General features: G+C 34.8%; 1 protein-coding gene across 2 annotated transcripts in view; it reads left to right on the top strand.

The window, feature by feature from the left end:
- CFH (complement factor H) overlaps positions 1–18,857 on the top strand; it is a 363,204-nt gene that overhangs the window by 73,188 nt on the left and 271,159 nt on the right. For both annotated transcript variants that reach the window (XM_025363804.1, XM_025363724.1), the window contains exons 11-15: positions 1,147–1,323; positions 13,638–13,814; positions 14,982–15,164; positions 15,273–15,452; positions 16,853–17,029. In XM_025363804.1, the coding sequence (XP_025219589.1) occupies positions 1,147–1,323; positions 13,638–13,814; positions 14,982–15,164; positions 15,273–15,452; positions 16,853–17,029 (894 nt within the window). The remainder of the gene's footprint in view (positions 1–1,146; positions 1,324–13,637; positions 13,815–14,981; positions 15,165–15,272; positions 15,453–16,852; positions 17,030–18,857) is intronic.

The following is an 18,857-nucleotide window of genomic DNA, read 5'->3' as shown; positions in this document are numbered from 1 at the left end:
CAGTGGCGCGATCTTGGCTCACTGTAACCTCCGTTTTCCGTGTTCAAGCGATTCTCCCACCTCAGCCTCCTGAATAGCTGGGATTACAGGCACCTGCCATCATGCTCACCTAATTTTTGTATTTTTAGTAGAGACAGGCTTTTGCCATATTACCAGGCTGGTCTCGAACTCCTAAACTCAAATCATCTGCCCGCCTCTCAGTAATATATTTGAAGTAATGTTTAATATATTCATGTTAAGTAAAGTGAGTATCTAGGTTATTCATGTACACTGTTTTCATTTTTTTTAATGTCTATGCTTAATATGAGGTCTAGTTTACAAAAAAATGTTGCTCCTAATAAAAAACTGATTTTATACTTTTTTGTTTTGTTTTTTGAGACGGAGTCTCGCTCTGTCGCCTAGGCTGGAGTGCAGTGGCCGGATCTCAGCTCACTGCAAGCTCCGCCTCCCGGGTTTACGCCATTCTCCTGCCTCAGCCTCCCGAGTAGCTGGAACTACAGGCTCCCGCCACCTCGCCCGGCTAGTTTTTTTGTATTTTTTAGTAGAGACGCGGTTTCACCGTGTTAGCCGGAATGGTCTCGATCTCCTGACCTCGAGATCCGCCCGTCTCGGCCTCCCAAAGTGCTGGGATTACAGGCTTGAGCCACTGCGCCCGGCCTATACTAAATTTTTAATTATTCTTTTAAGATTTTCTTATTATGAAAGAGAAAATGTCTTGTATAACATGCGAATTCATCTTTTCAATCTTTTTTTTCCTTTTTACATATGTCTTAACTACAGATTAGTCTGGACTCTTAATTTACAAAATTCTGTTATGATTTTCTTTAAAAAAGTAATATACACCTGTAGTGACTTGTTTTATTACTAGCATTGTCATAAATGCTTTATATAAATGAATTAAGAAAAACGTTCCTAAAATAGATTTTGGGGCTTAAGCAATGAAAAAAATGCTGTGTAGAAGCATATACTTTCACTTTTGGCAACTACTTTAGGACAATAAATTCTCACCAGTCACAGGTTATTTTTGTACAGTACTTATTTATTAGTGTATCTAATCAATAAAGCTTTTTATTCTTAGAATGGGAAATACTCAGGTTGTTTATCATATGACATTAGAAATAATATTCTAAATTTTTTATGGACTAGAATCTTGTGATATGCCAGTATTTGAGAATGCCAGAGCTAAAAATAACATCACATGGTTTAAGCTGAATGACACATTGGACTATGAATGCCATGATGGTTATGAAAGTAATACTGGAAGCACCACTGGCTCCATAGTGTGCGGTGACAATGGTTGGTCTGATTTACCCGTATGTTATGGTAAGTACTGGTTTTTCAGAAATTCATTTTTCAAAATGAAAATAAATCTGTGTTCCAATTTTTAAAATTTGAATTATATAGAGAAATTCTTAAGGAATGTTGACTAAAATCAAGGTATCTCCTGATTTAACATAAACTGGGAAAAGAAGGGGGGTTTTGAAACTATTTCTAAAATAGTGCATTAAATTAATGTTTCCTATGGGCCACCTACCTTCCAAATTTGTGATTATAGTACAATTGCTTTTGTTACCCTAAATAAAAGCTTTCAAATTATTTAGAACCTAGCACTCATTACCAAAATTATAATTTGTTACAATTTCTTCAGCTAATTTGTTTTTTAATTTCTATTTTACATCTACTATCTTTTGTGTTAAGTTCTGTACTTTCTGAGCGTAGTTCTTTATTTTCTAACTTTAACAAGTTCTGAGGACTATTACATGAATCTCATTTATGTTTTCTAATCAGCCATCTATTTTTCAGGGTTAGAAGAAGGATCTACTCTGTGGGAAAACAAGTGTATATATAGAGTGTTCCAAGGCAAAGAAAAATACGTGCAAAGCTGTAAAAACAAAACAATGTATTTCAAGGTGGTAAAGCAGAGTCTAGCCTGCTGAGGCTAGATGGGAGGCAAGGAAACAATTGTCCAGATCAGCTCAGGGCATCCTATCATTTGGATTCATTTTATGACTGATGAAAGCCCATAAAATAGTTTTAAGAAAAGGAATGGTATAATTTGATTTCTAATTTTGTTGAATTGTTTTCCTGGATGCTGTACTTTTTGTAGGCAAGAGGTGACACAGTGAGTCCAGGTAGAATGAGAAAGTGTGGGGACTGAGAGCGAGTGATGATAGAAGAGGTGCAGAGTGGAAGGCTGATTTGGAAAACATTTTGGTGTTGGAAAGCACAGGTGATGTTACTAAACGTTGGGTGTGAAAAAGAGTGAGATCAAGGGACTCATGTGTTTGTTTTTAATTGTTTTCTCACAAGTATGTAGGTAAATGGGAATACCATTTTGGAAAATTGTACTGACTGGAGAGAAAGCATTTTGAGAGGGCTGTTGCAACTTTTGACTTGGTCACATTATGGTTCAGTTGCCAATGGAAAATCAAAACTGGATATGTGAACTGTGGAGTTGGATATGCATCTAGCGAGAAGATATGCATTTCGGAGTATTATCATATAAATGATGACACTAAATTGGATAAGAATATGGAATGATAAGAGCGAAGAGCTCAAGATGCAGCCCTGAAACATTACAACATTTCAAAATAAGGCAGAAGAAGAATAAACAGTAAAGAAAATGGAAAAAAAGGGGAAGTACCCAGAGAAACAGGAGAAAAAATCTAGAATGTGAATGTTGCCATAGACATAAAAAGAAGGAATTATTAATGAAAAGGGAGTATAACAGATTGCTTAAGAGGTCATCCTGTCTGAATTCTACTTCCACTACTTGCTAAGCCTGTATCTTTCGTCAACACAGCAAGTCTATTTGAAGCTTTGTTGACTCTTTCTTATTGGTAAAATGTCACAATATTTACAAACAGTTCTAATATTTCAAAGGATTGTTTGGTTAGCAGACTAAAATATGTATAAATATTTATTGCCATAGTGTCTTGTATAATAAAGTCAAGGAAGTTGTAATTTAATTACCTTATCACTATCAAAGTGATAAATATTTCTAATTTAGTTATTATGTTCTGTTCAGAAATTGTGATGGATTAGGTAAGGTACAGGCCAACAGCAAGTGTAAAAAAAATGGTTTTTAATAGAGTAGAAAAGACAGATCCTAAGTAGGATCTGTCAATAAAAATAATCAGCAAGATATTTAATACAGACTACGGACATAACTCTTTCAAGATTCTGGCTGTTCATCAAATAGGAAATTCAGAATATAGCTTGAGGAAAGTTGTGCACTGAAGGAAGATTAAAAAAAAAAAAAAAAAAAAAAGATGGAAGACACCAGAGCAGACACAACAGAAGGGAAGCTGCAAAGGCTGAACACATGACTTACACAGTTGCCCTGAGAAAATTCAAGGGGAAGGGATTCAGAGCTACTGTGGAGGTATTGTACTTTGGTGGCAACAGGACTGCTTACAACCTTGTGACAGGTGGCCACAGGACTGCTTACAACTTTGTGACAGGAGATGGGAAGGAAAATGAGCAGGAAGGTTGGAAAATGGTAGAAGCTGATGGATTCTGTTTTGAAGTATGAGACATGGTCATCTGAGATTGAATAGTGTGTGGGTGAAGGAGGAGGAGGAGTACTAGGCAGAATAGAAAAGTTTTGAAATAGTCGCAGCTGAGAAAGAGAATGAGTAAATTATGGATGAACGACAGTGTCAAAGGCCCAGTTAAATTTGAGTCATTGCAGATGTAAATGCCTATCATAGGACAGTAGAAAATGGTGAAAACACAAGCACAGGTCTACCTGTCCAGAGATTTTTTTCTAATATAAGAGAGTGGAAAACAAAACAAAACAAAATAAGCCAAATATCCAAGTAATAAAAATATTTAAAATATATTTTATAGAGCACTGGGTTCAGAGAAATAGAAAATCCCATGATTGAGATAGAAAATAGTATGAAAGGAACTGGAGATCTGTTTTACATAGGAAGTCATCTATGCAAAGAATGGTTGAAAGCCATTCATTTAGTGAGAAGGGTATGTGCAACAGCTGAGGCAGGAAAGAACTTTACCTTTTTAATAAAATTCAAAGATTGTAAAATCTGAATCCTGGATTTAGTGGAGGAGAGAGATATTTGATAACACTGGAAGAGTAGGCGTGGATCATAAAGAGTTTGAATTTTATTCTAATTGAGAGGGGAAGGCTTAATTTAAGAGAATCATAAATTTCTTTTCTGTTATGATAGGTAAATTTAGGTTTTATGAAGCCAGAAGCTTTTACAATTTTGAGGGGTCTTCTTCAGAAAAGAACACAAAATCACGAATATATTATTTGAATAGTCTTTCCAATCACCAGACATGAAATGAAAACCTAAAGGAGAGAAAGTTGGAGTGGCGGACATAGCAGTAGAAGCTGATGTAGAAAATGGCTTTCTATTGCAAACTGTACAAAGACTTAGGATCATTTGAACACATAACTAGGAATTTGCTAGTGTAGTACAAGCCTCCAAACATTAAATGAAGAAATGCCAGCTTAGTATTCGTTTCAAATATTCTTCTCTCAGCCATGTAACAGAAAACTGCATACAGATTGACAGACATCTGAGTGCATTTCAACTGTCCTAGGAGGTCTCTCTTTGTTAAAAATTTTCCACAGAATTGTTATTACAGAGCACTTAAGCTAAATAAGTTTTATAATCTTCAAGGAGTATATACCTCAGAGTTAAAAATTCATACTAATATTTCACATATCCAGTACTAGGACTTAGGGTTTTGAGTTTTAGATGAAGAAAAATATTTCTAATTCAGGGAGTGTCCATTCACATTCTTCTCTAAATCACGTTTCCTAAGTTATTACCTCTATATAAATACAGCAATTGAATAATACCCAATAATCAAGATCTTACATTTTCTTTTTAAGATAATGCTTTTCACAGTATTATTACAGAGAGAATTTATATAAAATTAACACCAAAAAATGTGAATAAACACCCATACAAATAAAAGAATTGCTATGTAGAAGATTGGTATACACTTTTAGGAGAGAAATCCCGGTAATTCTCATTCAAGTGTGATTTTCTGAAATAATCTGCAAAACTCATTAAAACAAACACAAAAGCAAATTTCTGTAGTTATTATTTTGTAACATTACTTTTAAGAATAGGTTTAAATCTAATTTTGTAATTATATAGTAATAATTGAGATTATGATGTAATTTTCTTTTTAGTATGATTCTAATTTTTGAATTCTAGCTTGTACTTTTCTAAGTAAGCAAGAAAGGAGGATTCTGAATAAGAAAAACAATATTTTGGATAATATTTGGTAATGTTGCTGGTTTTTAAAAATTATAAACATGTAAGAGATAATTTCACACATTTCTTATTTGAATCAGAATAATTATCAAATTTATTAAATATTGATATAAATAGTAGATATAACAAAAGTATTACTTTGTTTTATTTTTATTTTTTTGAGATGGAGTCTTGCTCTATCACCCAGGCTGGAGTGCAGTGGCACAATCTCGGCTCACTGCAACCTCCGCCTCCTGGGTTCACGCCATTCTCCTACCTCAATCTCCCCAGTAGCTGGGACTACAGGCGCCCACCACCACACCCGGCTAATTTTTTGTATTTTTAGTAAAGACAGGGTTTCACTGTGTTAGCCAGGATGGTCTCGATCTCCTGACCTTGTGATTTGCCTGCCTCAGCCTCCCAAACTGGTGGGATTACAGGTGTGAGCCATTGCGCCCAGCCCAAAATTGTTATATGTTAGCATAAATATTCAGGATACCTAGAATTTGCCTTTCCATGTGACCTTGAAAATATATCTTAGTTTGTTTTCTTTATTTGTAATATATTAATTATGTGATTTTTATGTTTTTCTAACTTAAAATATATTAGAAATGCTATTTTGGGTTCTTTTTCCTTGATTACAGTAAACAAAAATACCAATTTTAATTAATTTCTTAGTGCATACATCTTCACTAATAAATCTTTGATGATAATTTACCTTTTTGTGATGTATATGTCAATCACCAAGAATTATACACATGACGAGACCAGGAATTATTTGAAGGTGGTTTAATTTCAGTTAAATAAAGGTATCCTTGACTCTGCAATGACAGATACTATATCATCATTATTCTCAGGATCCTCTCCAGTTCTATTATAAATTTAACTTCTTAAGATATTCCCATGGTGTTTTATGATGCATTCTTTTCTTTTTTAAATTTTAATTTCTATGTTTTATACATTTAGAGGGTCCAAATGCAGTTTTGTTGCATGGATGTATTGCATAGCGGTGAAGTCTGTACTTTTAGTGTATTCATCACTCGAATAGTGAACATGGGGCCATTAGGTAATTTCTTATTCCTCACCCTCCTGCTATCTTGCCACCTTTCTGAGTCTCCAATGTCTATTATTCAGCAGTCTCCATTATGTGCACTTTATTTAGCTCCCATTTATAAGTGACAATACACAGGATTTTACTTTCTGAATCTGAATTATTTCACCTAAAATAATGGCCTCTAGTTTTATACATGTTGCTTCTGAAGGCATGATTTTTTCTTTTCTTTTCCTTTTTTTTTTAAGTTGTGTAATATTCTATGGCATATATATATACGTGTGTGTATATATATATACACACACACGTGTGTGTGTATATATATGTGTGTGTGTGTGTGTGTGTATATATATATATACACACACACCCCCCACATATTCTTTATCCAATCATCTGTTGATGGACCATTAGTTTGATTCCATATAATTGTTGCTGTGAGTAGTGAAGCTATAAACGTATGAGTCCGGCTATCATTTTGATATGATAATTTATTTCCTTTGGGTAGATACACGGTGAGATTGCTGGATGAAATCGTAGTTCTGTTTTTAGTTCTTTGAGAAATGTCTGTTCTGTTTTCCATAGAGGTTGTACTAATTTATATAGCTACGAACAGCGTATAAGCATTCTTCTTTCTTCTCACTGTCACCAACATTTAATATTTTTTGAGTATTTCACAGTGGCCATTGTGTCTAATATAAGATGATAATCATTTTTAAATTTGCATTTCTCTGATGATTAGTGATATTGCGTTTTTTTCATGTTTCTTGGTCATTTTTATGTCTTCTTTTGCAAAATGTCTCTTCATATCCTTTGCCCACTGTTTCATGGGATTACCTGATTTTTTTCTTGTTAAGTTGTTTCAGTTTTTTGTAGATTCTGAATATCAGTTCTTTTTCAGATTCATAGTGTGCAAATATTTTCTTCCATTCTGAGGTTGTCTGTTTACTCTGTTTATTACTTCTTTTGCTGTGCAAAAGATTTTTAGTTTAATTCAGATGTATTTGTCTGTACTTGATTTTATTGCATTTCCTTTAGAAGTCCTAATTGTAAATTCTTTGCCTAATCCAATGTCCGGAAGAGTTTACCCTAGGTTTCTTGCATGATTTTCATAGTTTCAGGTTTTACATTAAATTATTTAATCCATTTGAGATTAATTGTTTTATGTGGCAAGAGATAGGAGTCCAGTTTCATTCTTTTGCATGTGGCTATCCAAATTTCTTATCACCATTTACTGAATAGTGCCTCTTTTCCTCAGTGTATGTTCTTGACTACTTTGTTGAAGTTCAGTTGGTTGTAAGTTGTGATTTTATTTCTGAATTCTCTATTCTGTTCCATTTTTCTGTGTGTCCATTTTTATACCAGTACCATGATGTTTTGGTCACTGCAGGCTTGTAGTATAATTTGAAGTCAGGTAACGTGATGCCCTTGCTTAGAATTTCTTTAGCTACTTGGGATCTTTAGGGTTTCATATGAATTTTAGAGCAGTTTTTTCTGAATTAAGTGAAAATCGATGTTGCCATTTTCTTTGGAATTGCGTTGGATGCATAGATGGTGTTGGGCAGTATTGCCATTTTAATAACGTGATTCTTCCATTCCATGATCATGGGATGTTTTCCCATATTTTTGTCTCCTCTACAGTTTCTTTCATCAGTGTTTGTAGTTTTCCTTGCAGGGATCTCTCACTCTCATGGTTAATTGCATTCTTAGGTATTTAATTTGTTTTATGGTTACTGGAAATGAGATGATTGAGTTCTGATTTGGTTCTCAGGTTGGCCATTATTGATGTACAGAAATGCTACCAATTTTTGTACATCAATTTTGTATTCTGAAATTTTACTAAATTCATTTACATAATTTAGGAATTTTTAGAGGAGTCTTTAGGATTTTCTAGGTATAAGATCATATCATCAGTGAACAGAGAGAATTTGACTTCCTCATTTTCCATATGGATGCCTTGTATTCCTTTCTCTTGCCTGATTACTCTGGCTAGGACTTCCAGCACTATGTTGAGTAAAAGCAGAGAAACTGGGCCTTGTTATCCTATTCTAGTTCTTATGGGGGAACACTTTCAACTTTTTCCATTTAGTATAATGTCGGCTGTAGGTTTTTGTGATATATGGCTTTTATTTTGAGATATGTTCTTTCCATGACTAGTGTCTTGACTATATTCATTAAGAAGTAATACTGAATTTTATCAAATTTTTTTCCACATCTATCGAAATAATAATCTAATTTTTAAAAAAATTCTGTTTATATGGCAAGTCACATTTATTGATTTACCTTATATTGAACCAATTTTGCATCCCTGAAATAAAAACCACTTAATTGTGATGTATCATCACTTTGATATGCTGTTGGATTAAATTTTCTAGTATTCGTTTAGGATTTAGCAGGTATTCTCAATGGGGATACTGGCCACTAGTTTATTTGTTCTGTTGTCGATGGCCGGCTTTACAGAATGAGTTAGAGAAGATTTTCTCTTCCTTGATGTTTTTGGAGCAGTTTCAGTGGATTGGTATTGATTCTCCTTTGTATGTCTGGTAGAAATTGGCCGTTTATCCTTCTGGCACTGGGCTTTTATATTTTTTTAACTGGTAGAGATTTTATGACAGATTAAATCTCACTGCTTGTTATTGGTGGTATTGATCTGTTCAGTATTTCTATTCCTTCCTTGTTCAATTTTGAAGGTTGTATGTTGCTAATCAATTTATTCATTTTCTCTATATTCTCTGGTGATTTTTTTATTTCTGTGGTATCAATTGCAACGTTTCTATTTTTTATTTCTACTTGTGTGGCCACAAGCAAAGTACTTGTGTTTATTGTAACCTTTTTTCTTCTTCTCCCGATTAGTCTTGCTAGTGGTCTATTAATCTTGTTTATCTTCTCAGAAAACTAACTTTGTGTTTTTTGATCTTCTATTGTTTATTTGGTCCCAATTTTACTTAGTTCTTCTATGATTTTTTAAAATTTGTTTTCTTCTGCTAGTTTTGGGTTTAGTTGTTCTGTTTTCTCTAGTTTCTTTAGGTGCAAGGTTAGGTTAATTTATGACTTTTCTATCTTTTTATGCAGGCATTTCACACTGTAAACATTCCTATTAGCACTGCTTTTGCCATATCCTAGAGGTTTTCATATGCTATGTCTGTATTTTCATTTGTTTTAATTTTTTTTATTTCCATCTTAATTTTATCACTGACTCAAAAATCACTCAGAAGTAAGTCATTTACTTTTCATGTATATGGATAGTTTTGAAAATTATTTATGACATTAATTTCTAGTTATATTTCACCATGTTCTGATAAGATACTTGATATTATTTCTAAGCTTTAAAGTTTTTTGAAACTTGCTTTGTGGCTGTAGCCTAGCATATGGTCTATTTTGGAGAATGTTCCATGCACAGGTGTGAAGAACATATATTCTGAGGTTGCTGGGTGGAATGTCATTTAAATACCTGCAAAGTCCATTTGTTTTAGAGTCCAATGTAAGTATAAGGTTTCTTTGTTTATTTTTTTTCCAGAAAATCTGGCTAGTACAGTCATTGGGCATGTGGAGTTTGCTCGCCCTCATTATATTGCCATTTATCTTTCCACTTAGCTCTAGTAGCATTTCCTTTATGAATATGGGTGCTGAAGTTTTGAGTGCGTATATATTTAGAATTATTATATCTTCTTGCTTCCTTTATCATGATATAATGATTTTCACTCTCTTTTTTTCTGATGTTGATTTAAAGTCTTTTTTATATATAAATATAACTATACCAAATACTTTTTGTTTCTGTTGTTCAAAATACCTGTTTCCGTAAATTTATCATGAGTTTGTATAAGTTTCTCCCAGTTAGGTGGGTTTCTTGTGAGCAGCATGTGGTTGGTTTCTGTTTTCTAAATTTGGCCCACAAATCTGTATCTTTTAAATGGAACATTTAATCTATTTATGTTAGAAGTTAATATTGTCATGTGAGGTTTTGTTCTTGTCATTATGTTAGTTGTTACCTAGCTGGTTTGTAGTCTCAACTGTGTAATTATTTAATAAGACCTGTGAGTTTTGTACTTTTGCATGTCTTTATGATGGTGAGTATTGACCATCTGATTTCATGTTCAGAACAACCTGGATCATTTATTGTGGGGTGAATTCCTAAAGTGGATTTCTACTGGTGATGAATTCCCTTAGTATTAGCTTGTCTTGGAAAGATTTTATGTATTCCTCATTTATGAAGCTTAGTTTAGCAAAATACAAAATATAACTCTAATAGGTGTTTTTTCAAGAAATATGAAATAATCTTTCTGAAAAGAACTCTGAAAATAGGACACCAATCTCTTCTGGCTTGTAAAGTTTCTGCTGAGAAGTCCACTGTTAGTCTTATGAGATTTTCTTTATAGTTGATTAGATGTGTTCTCTTGCTGATTCTATAATTTTTCCCATTCACATTGACTTTAGATAGCCTGATGACTATATGTTTGTAGAAGTTCATCTCACAATGTATCTTCCTGGTGTTATCTGAACCTCTAGTGTACAAACATCTATATCTCTACCAAGAAGGCAAGAGGAGACAAATTTTCCTCAGAAAGGTTTTCTGACTTTTAGCTCTTTCTTCTCCCTCAAGAATACCTATAACTCTTAAGTTTTCTCTTTTTTTTAGAACACCATTTTTCTCAAAACCTTTGCTCATTAAAAAAAAGCTATTTGCTCTTTATTTTTGTCTGACAGGGTTAATTTGAAAGACCTGTCTTCAAGCTCTGAGAACAAGTTTTTCTGCTTGATATAATCTGTAATTAAATCTTTCAACTATATATTGTAATTCTTCAATGAATTTTTCATTACCATAAGTTCTGTTTGTTTTTTAAAACATATTTTGGTGCATTTTTCAGTCATATCCTGAGTTTCTTTTCTAATTTCTTTGTGTTGCTTTTCAACTTTCTCTTGGACTCCATTTAGCTACTTTAAAATAAATGTTTTAAATTCTTTATCTGATATTTCAAAGATTGTATTTTGGTTAGGACTTATTGCTGAAGAGTTAGTGTGATCCTTTGGGAGTGTTGTAATATGCTCTTTTAAATCATACTTCCAGAAATGTTTCAATGGTTTCTTCTCATCCAGATGAACTATCTCTTCTTATTTTTGACTGTAGTTTCCAATAGATAGGATTTGTTTTTCCCTTTGAGAATATGACTATGATGTATGTTGTATAGAGTTATTTGGTTTAGGTTCTGGGTTCTTTCCATGGTAAAGACGCTGTATGAGTACATTGGTTAGCGACAATTTTTGTGTGATGGTTTTCTTAATTGCTGGTTGTAGTAGTTATGTACTGGGTGCATGACGAGGCTTACTGCCTCCTGAAGGGCTGGTATGGAAGACTTCGCAGAAAACTAACTTCGTTCTCCAGCATCATGCCCTAGTGTCAGCATTTTGCATTGGGCTGTGCAGTTTAACATTCAGGACAGTAGGTGGCGTGGACAGGCAAGAGCCAGCTGCAGCAGAAGCAGTTGAGCCTGTGTTTGTCATTGTTTATGGGAGAAACTCTCTGTTGCCCCAGGGAATGGACTGATCTATGAAAGGTACAATGGTCTGAGGAGCTGGGGACAAAACAGGGTGGATCTGAACCACTAAGCTCACCCTTGGATGCTCCAAGGATGAGCACAAGCACCAGCCCTGACAGGGGTGTCAGGGGAAGACCCTGGTGAGATATCCCTAGCTTGTCTTTCTTGCAAGCCTGGGTTCACTGGGCACATCACCAATGGAGATGTAGCCACCCTTAATACACCTAGAATGTCTGTCCTCTGGTGTGTCTGCACCAGTCTCCTTTGCGAGTGACCACAGCTATGTCCACAGAATTGGGCAGAGGGGAGATGTCCCCCTCTCTACATCTGTGCCCAAGCACTGGGACCACTGGGCCCCTGAGATGGATCTATACTCCTCCCTTGCAGAGCCAAACACCGCGTCTATGGGTCTGCTAGAAGTGGTGTAGTCATTTTCAGCCCACAAGCAGGTTGCTCTTGCACACGGGAAAGTGAATGCTACAGTCTTCTTTGTCAAAAGGGGTGTCCCTTTGTTGCAGTTTCCATTAGGAATAGCACTCCCTGATGGTTAAACTACTGAGAATGCTGTAACTCCCTTGGGTCCAACCAGCTATGGGGGACTGCCACATCCAACCAGGTGCCAGGGAATATCTGTGCGGCTCTGGTGTTATGGGATCAGAGGGCTGAGGTTCCTGTGTAGGATACAGTCCCCACATGAGTGCACTACAGGCATGAAACCTACCACTGTAGCTTAGGTCCAAGGGGAAAGCAAATGACCCTGTTCAAGCTAGCAGTTTGGTGTAATGCCCTCAAGAAGTTCCCAAATCTCCACTCACACCAGTGTGTGGGTTCATGAAGGCAGAAGAGCTCTCGACAGCTTGGATTCACATGGTGAGCTGCAGGGAGTCCAAAAGACTCCTACCTACATTGCCTATGAAGTCCCACAGGATCCTAGTCAACCTTTGAGGCTCTTGCTTCTATCTCTTTCCATGCTTTGGCTTTTCTCCATGATTTCTCTATGACGCTCCTGCACCCTCTCTTTGATATTTTTCAAGTTATGAACATTTTCCTGTAACTTTGGTTCTTCTTTCTGAGAAGAACTGGTGTCCAAACTCCTTACTCAGCCATCTTGTTTTTAAAAAGCCCCAATTCTGGTCTATATGCACTTTTAAAATTGTAAATTAGTCTTTTTTTTTTTTTTTTTTTTTTGGAACGGAGTCTCTCTCTGTCGCCCAGGCTGGAGTGCAGTGGCCGGATCTCAGCTCCTGCAAGCTCCGCCTCCCGGGTTTACGCCATTCTCCTGCCTCAGCCTCCCGAGTAGCTGGGACTACAGGCGCCCGCCACCTCGCCCGGCTAGATTTTTGTATTTTTTAGTAGAGACGGGGTTTCACCGTGTTAGCCAGGATGGTCTTGATCTCCTGACCTCGTGATCTGCCCGTCTCGGCCTCCCAAAGTGCTGGGATTACAGGCTTGAGCCACCGCGCCAGGCCAAATTAGTCTTTTTTAATATGAGAGAGTAATTTCATGTTTTGAGTAAAAAAAGTAATATTAAATTTCATAAATATCGGTGATTAAAACTAATTTCATTGTAAATAAGTTAAATTTACAAATTAATTTTTAGAACAGATACACTTCAATACCGTAACATTTATCATAAAGTTCCATTTCAATTTAGACAGTATATAAAACATAATATGTAGCATTCTTTACAGGGAAAAGGATTTATCTGATGCCCTTCTGTATACCCAGTATCAACCTGGCTTTATTGTGGCACATGTAAAATTTACTTTGGCAACGATTAATTGTATATTCTCATGAAATTATTTTACCTTTTTTCAGAAAGAGAATGTGAACTTCCTAAAATAGATGTACACTTACTTCCTGATCCCAAGAAAGACCAGTATAAAGTTGGAGAGGTGTTGAAATTCTCCTGCAAACTAGGATTTACAAGAGTTGGACCGAATTCAGTTCAGTGCTACCACTTTGGATTATCTCCTGATCTCCCAACATGTAAAGGTGAATGCTTATCTTACAATTGCTGAAATAAGAATTAGAACTTTGAATACCAAATATTTTTTTCTTTATTTATTTTGGGCTTCTATTGTCTAATGAATTAAGTCAAAGATTTGCCTGTGAAGGATATGTGTTGGGTACTGAATACCTAAGGTTCAGTTACTTAAGTTAATCTCCATTGTTTCTTGAACGGTGTACTAGAAGTGTTCTTAGACACACAGGTGTTGTCAGTCTTAGTCTACTTTAGGTTTATGTTTCCATAAAGGAATAACTGAGGCTGGATGATTTATAAAAATGTTTTATTTGGCTCACTGTTCTCATGACTATAAAATTCAAGATTGGGCATCTACATTCGGTGAGAGCCACAGAATGCTGGTAGAAGGGAAAGAGGAGCCAGTGTGTCCAGAGAACACATGATGAGAGAGGAAGCAAGAGAGAGAGCAGGGCAGTGACAGGCTCTTTGTAAGAACCAGCTCTTACAGGAACTAATAGAATGAGAACTCTCCCTGAGTGGGGGCATTCATCTGTTCATGAGAGATCCATACCCATGACCCAAACATCTCCCATTAGGCCCCGCCTGAAACATTTGGGATGAAGTTTCAACATGGGGTTAGAAGTGACAAACATTTAAACCATAGCATGGCTGACAATGGAGGGATTTCTTTGTAAATTTTCATTTTGCCTGAAATGTCAGCATCCATTTTGGACATTTTATATAGTGTGAGCTGTAACTTAAGTTTCACTGAGTGTGTCTAAACAATATTTAAGCAGTTTATATTCAATTCAGTTGCTTGTATTGATTAGTCAAACTTAAAGTATGTTGATCAAATGTTGCCTCAGTTATGATATTTTTCCAAAATGTTATGACAAAATGTTTCCGTGAAAGGTAAAAATTAACATGATTTTCATAACCACACTTGCTAATTGATTTTCTTGCATCTTTAAGATATCTGGAAGTCTGAGTATATTTTAACCTTTTATCATACCTTCAATATGACAATTTAGTATAAGTAATACAATATGAACACCATTCTTGATTGTTTACAATGCTGTAATAAGTTACATAATGAAGAATACATGAATAAAAGAAGAAAGTCTTTCCATTTTACTGAATTTTTATATTGTAAAACAGACAATTTAACCATTATTTACATAGTATTTCTACTATAGAGCAAGTACAGTCGTGTGGTCCACCTCCTGAACTCCTCAATGGGAATGTTAAGGAAAAAACGAAAGAAGAATATAGACACAGTGAAGTGGTGGAATATTATTGCAATCCTAGATTTCTACTGAAGGGACCTAATAAAATTCAATGTGTTGATGGAGCATGGACAACTTTGCCAGTGTGTATCGGTAATGTATAAAATATTAATATTTAGACTCGTCAAAACTTTTGTATTTTGTATCTAAAACACATAAATCATGTTTTCACAATAAACTTTTTTTGTAAAATTTACATAGAGGAGGAGAGTACCTGTGGAGATATACCTGAACTTGAACACGGCTATTCTGAGCTTTCTTCCCCTCCTTATTACTATGGAGATTCGGTGGAGTTCACTTGCTCAGAATCATTTACAATGATTGGGCACAGATCAATTACGTGTATTCATGGAGTATGGACCCAACTTCCTCAGTGTGTGGGTGAGAATACACCTCTTAAATCAACATTTAATAAAGTTTAATATTTTTATTGTAAAAACAATATTAGCAACTGAATTTTTGAAATTTACAGATATGGCTCAAAATGTCCAGTCTTCAATATAATGAAACCAATCTTTCTCATATTGTTTATAATTCAACGTGTGTCTAGAGAGAAAAAATAAAGTTAGCAATATAATTTTATGACTCTTTCTGCCTCTGATATCAGTATTGTTTATATTTAAAAGCATGAAGCAACATTTTACTTATAAAATTGTCATGTGAGGCCAGGGTGGTTGCTCACGCCTATACTCCCAACACTTTGGGAGGCCAAGGCAAGAAGAATGCTTGAGGCCAAGAGCTAGAGACTGGTGTGGGCAATATAGCAAAAGCCCATCTCTATAAAAAAAATTTGTGTAATTAGTTAGGTGTGGTAGCGCATGCCTGTAATCCAGCTACTCAGGAGGCTGAGGAGGGATGATTGCTTAAGGCCAGGAGTTCGAGATGGCAGTGAGCTTTATTGTGCATTCCAGCCTGGGCGACAGAGTAAGACTCTTTCTTTAAAAAATTAAAATATTAAAAAATTGTCATATGATTAAATATGAGTACTATTACTGAGAAATTATAACTGTTTTATATAAAATAAAAATGTTATTGTTATTATATGGTACTCCTTTTTGGCACTGAAAAGCAAAGAAACAAAGTTGACAAAATATCTACTTACTACTCTCCCATAGGATTCTTTTCTCTCTTAAAGCTTCCAAAAGCAATAATTTTTCAGTTTGTTCCATATCAACCAAAATAAGTTAATGTGCTGCAGGGTTGGTGGGCCACAGGCCCTCTATGTCAGTGATATAGCTAAGTGACGTGAGGTAGTCAGAGACTGAGTCAGGACGTAAATCTCATTGATGGACTTCACACTGTAAGTCTCATGTCTTGATCAGCAAGAAGGTAAGGTGATTCACTTACAGTGCGACTTGAGATTTACAATCTTTAAAACCATTTTGCCTCCTTGATGACTAACTGGGAGGATCTTGGGGACCCTCATTCACTTTTCTCTAAAACTGAGTTATTTCCTAAATTTTCCTGGGTCCTAATTCTAAGAGTCCTAAATGTCCAGTCGTACTTATTCATCCAATGAAATATCCAATAATATTTTGTATTTCCCAAAGAACAAAATGTCTTATGATAGATATCTCTAACATTTCAGCGACAGAATGCAGGGCTTATATTTTTACATAATAGCATTTTGATGCAATGTAATCAGGAATAACTTGGTGAAATTTATAATGATAACTCATAATTTTATGATGCTAATACTATTTACTTTGTAACTATTTTTATGTGATAGTTGGTTTTATTTTTATAATTTGAATTTTCATAAAAATATATTTATTTTATAGCAACAGATCAACTTAAGAAGTGCAAATCACCAAATTCAATTGTAATTGTGGAAAATTTAACAAGCAAGAAGGAATTCGATCATAATTCTACCATGAGGTACAGATGTAGAGGAAAAGGAGAACGCCTACACGCAGTCTGCATAAATGGAAGGTGGGATCCGGAAGTGACCTGCTCAAGTAAGCTCTTATTTTGTTTTCAGAAAAGTATTCTATTTCTCATTTGGAAAAGTATTATGTATGTGTGTCTTAAAAACTTTAACTATTTATTATTACAAATGCTCCTGAATAAGGCAGGTAATTTAGAAACTAATGAAAACATTGTTCCTAATACTAACTGTGCCATGTGAATTAGTTACCTTTAGTATAAAACACACACACACGCCCACACATAAATCAGGCACTTCATGTCATAATTACTGTTGGAGGACCAGTGCTTCTCATTCCTTTCCTTGTCAACAAATGTTCCTGTGCCTATACCTCTGTTTATGCCAATAACTACTATGTTTGTGTATGTGTGTATTTATGTATGTATCTATATTTATTTCCATTGATTCATTTATTTAATCTATCTCTCTATTCATCTATCTGTTCATCTACCTAATCATCTATTTATCTATTAATTTATTGTTTATCTATATTGAAAAGTTAGTCATATTGACACATACAATTTCACTTGAATAGTGTAGGGTTTATTCCAGTCTTCCCACATTTGATACATGTATTTTGCTCTCCAATTGTGGTGTTCCTTTCCTCACTAGCTTCAATATTTTTACCAGTATCTGCCAGTCTAGGAAAAACAGAAAGCATTGACAACCAATACAAAAACTAATCTACTATCGACATTTCAATATGTTTAGAGTCCTTAAAGAAGCAAATAATATATACATGCAGTGAAGTGTACATGTTCTACAGATTTTTCTTGAAGTTTTATAGTTTTAGCACTTCTATAGAGCTTTATTAAAATGATCGTATGGTTATTGTCCTTTCTGTTAATGTGATGCATCACCTTTACTGATTTGCCTATGTTAAACCACCTTTACATTTCTTGGATTAAACTCACTTGATCATAGTGAATTATCTTTTTAATGTGCTGTAGGATTTGTTTTCCTAGTATAATGTTGAGGGATTTTGTACCTATGTTCATCAGGGGATTTTGCCTGTAGTTTTCTTTTTGCATTGTGTCCTTGTCTGGTTTTGGTTTCAGAGTAATATTGGGCCACTACAATGAGTTAGAGAAATGATCTCTTAAAAGTTTTGGAGTCGTTTTAAAAGAGTCGGTATTAGCTCTTTTTAAATGTTGTTACAATTCAGCAATGAAACCATCGGGTCATGGATTTTCTTTGATGGGAAACATTTTATTACTGACTTAATCTCTTTCTTCATGATTACTCTGTTCAGACTTTCTATTTCCTCTGAATTAATCTTAGTAGGCTGTGTGTGTCTAGAAATGTATCCATTTCTTCTAGATGATCCAATTTGTTGGTGTATAATTGCTAATAATTGTCTCTCATTATTCTTTATATTTTTGTGGTATCAGTTGTAATGTCACCTTTTTCATCTCCAATTGTGTGTTTCTTTAAGCCATCTCTCTCTTTTTTAGTTATTCTGGTTAAAGCTTTGTCAATTTTTTATCATCTTAAAAAAACTATTCTTTCATTGATATTTTGTACTGCTTTGGGGGCTCTACTTTACTCTAATCTTTATGATTTCTATCCTTCTACTAATTTTGGAATTGACTAGTTTGTTCATGGTTTTCTGCTTCTTTGAGGTGTACTAGTAAATTGTTTATCTGAGTTCTTTCCATTGTCTTGATGTAGGCAATTATTCCTAAAAACGTCCATCTTATAACTACTTTTGCTGCATCCCATAAGTTTTGCTACGTTTTGTTTCCATTCTCCTTTTCGCAAAATATTTTTAAATTTATTTGAAATGTTTTGACCCTATTATTGTTTCAGAGTGTATTGTCTAATTTTCACCTAATTTAAAATTTTCCATAATTCTTCCT

Source organism: Theropithecus gelada, chromosome 1 (assembly GCF_003255815.1).
Source record: "Theropithecus gelada isolate Dixy chromosome 1, Tgel_1.0, whole genome shotgun sequence".
NCBI classification, from domain to species: Eukaryota; Metazoa; Chordata; class Mammalia; order Primates; family Cercopithecidae; genus Theropithecus; species Theropithecus gelada.
This window is presented reverse-complemented; position numbering and strand designations above follow the sequence as displayed.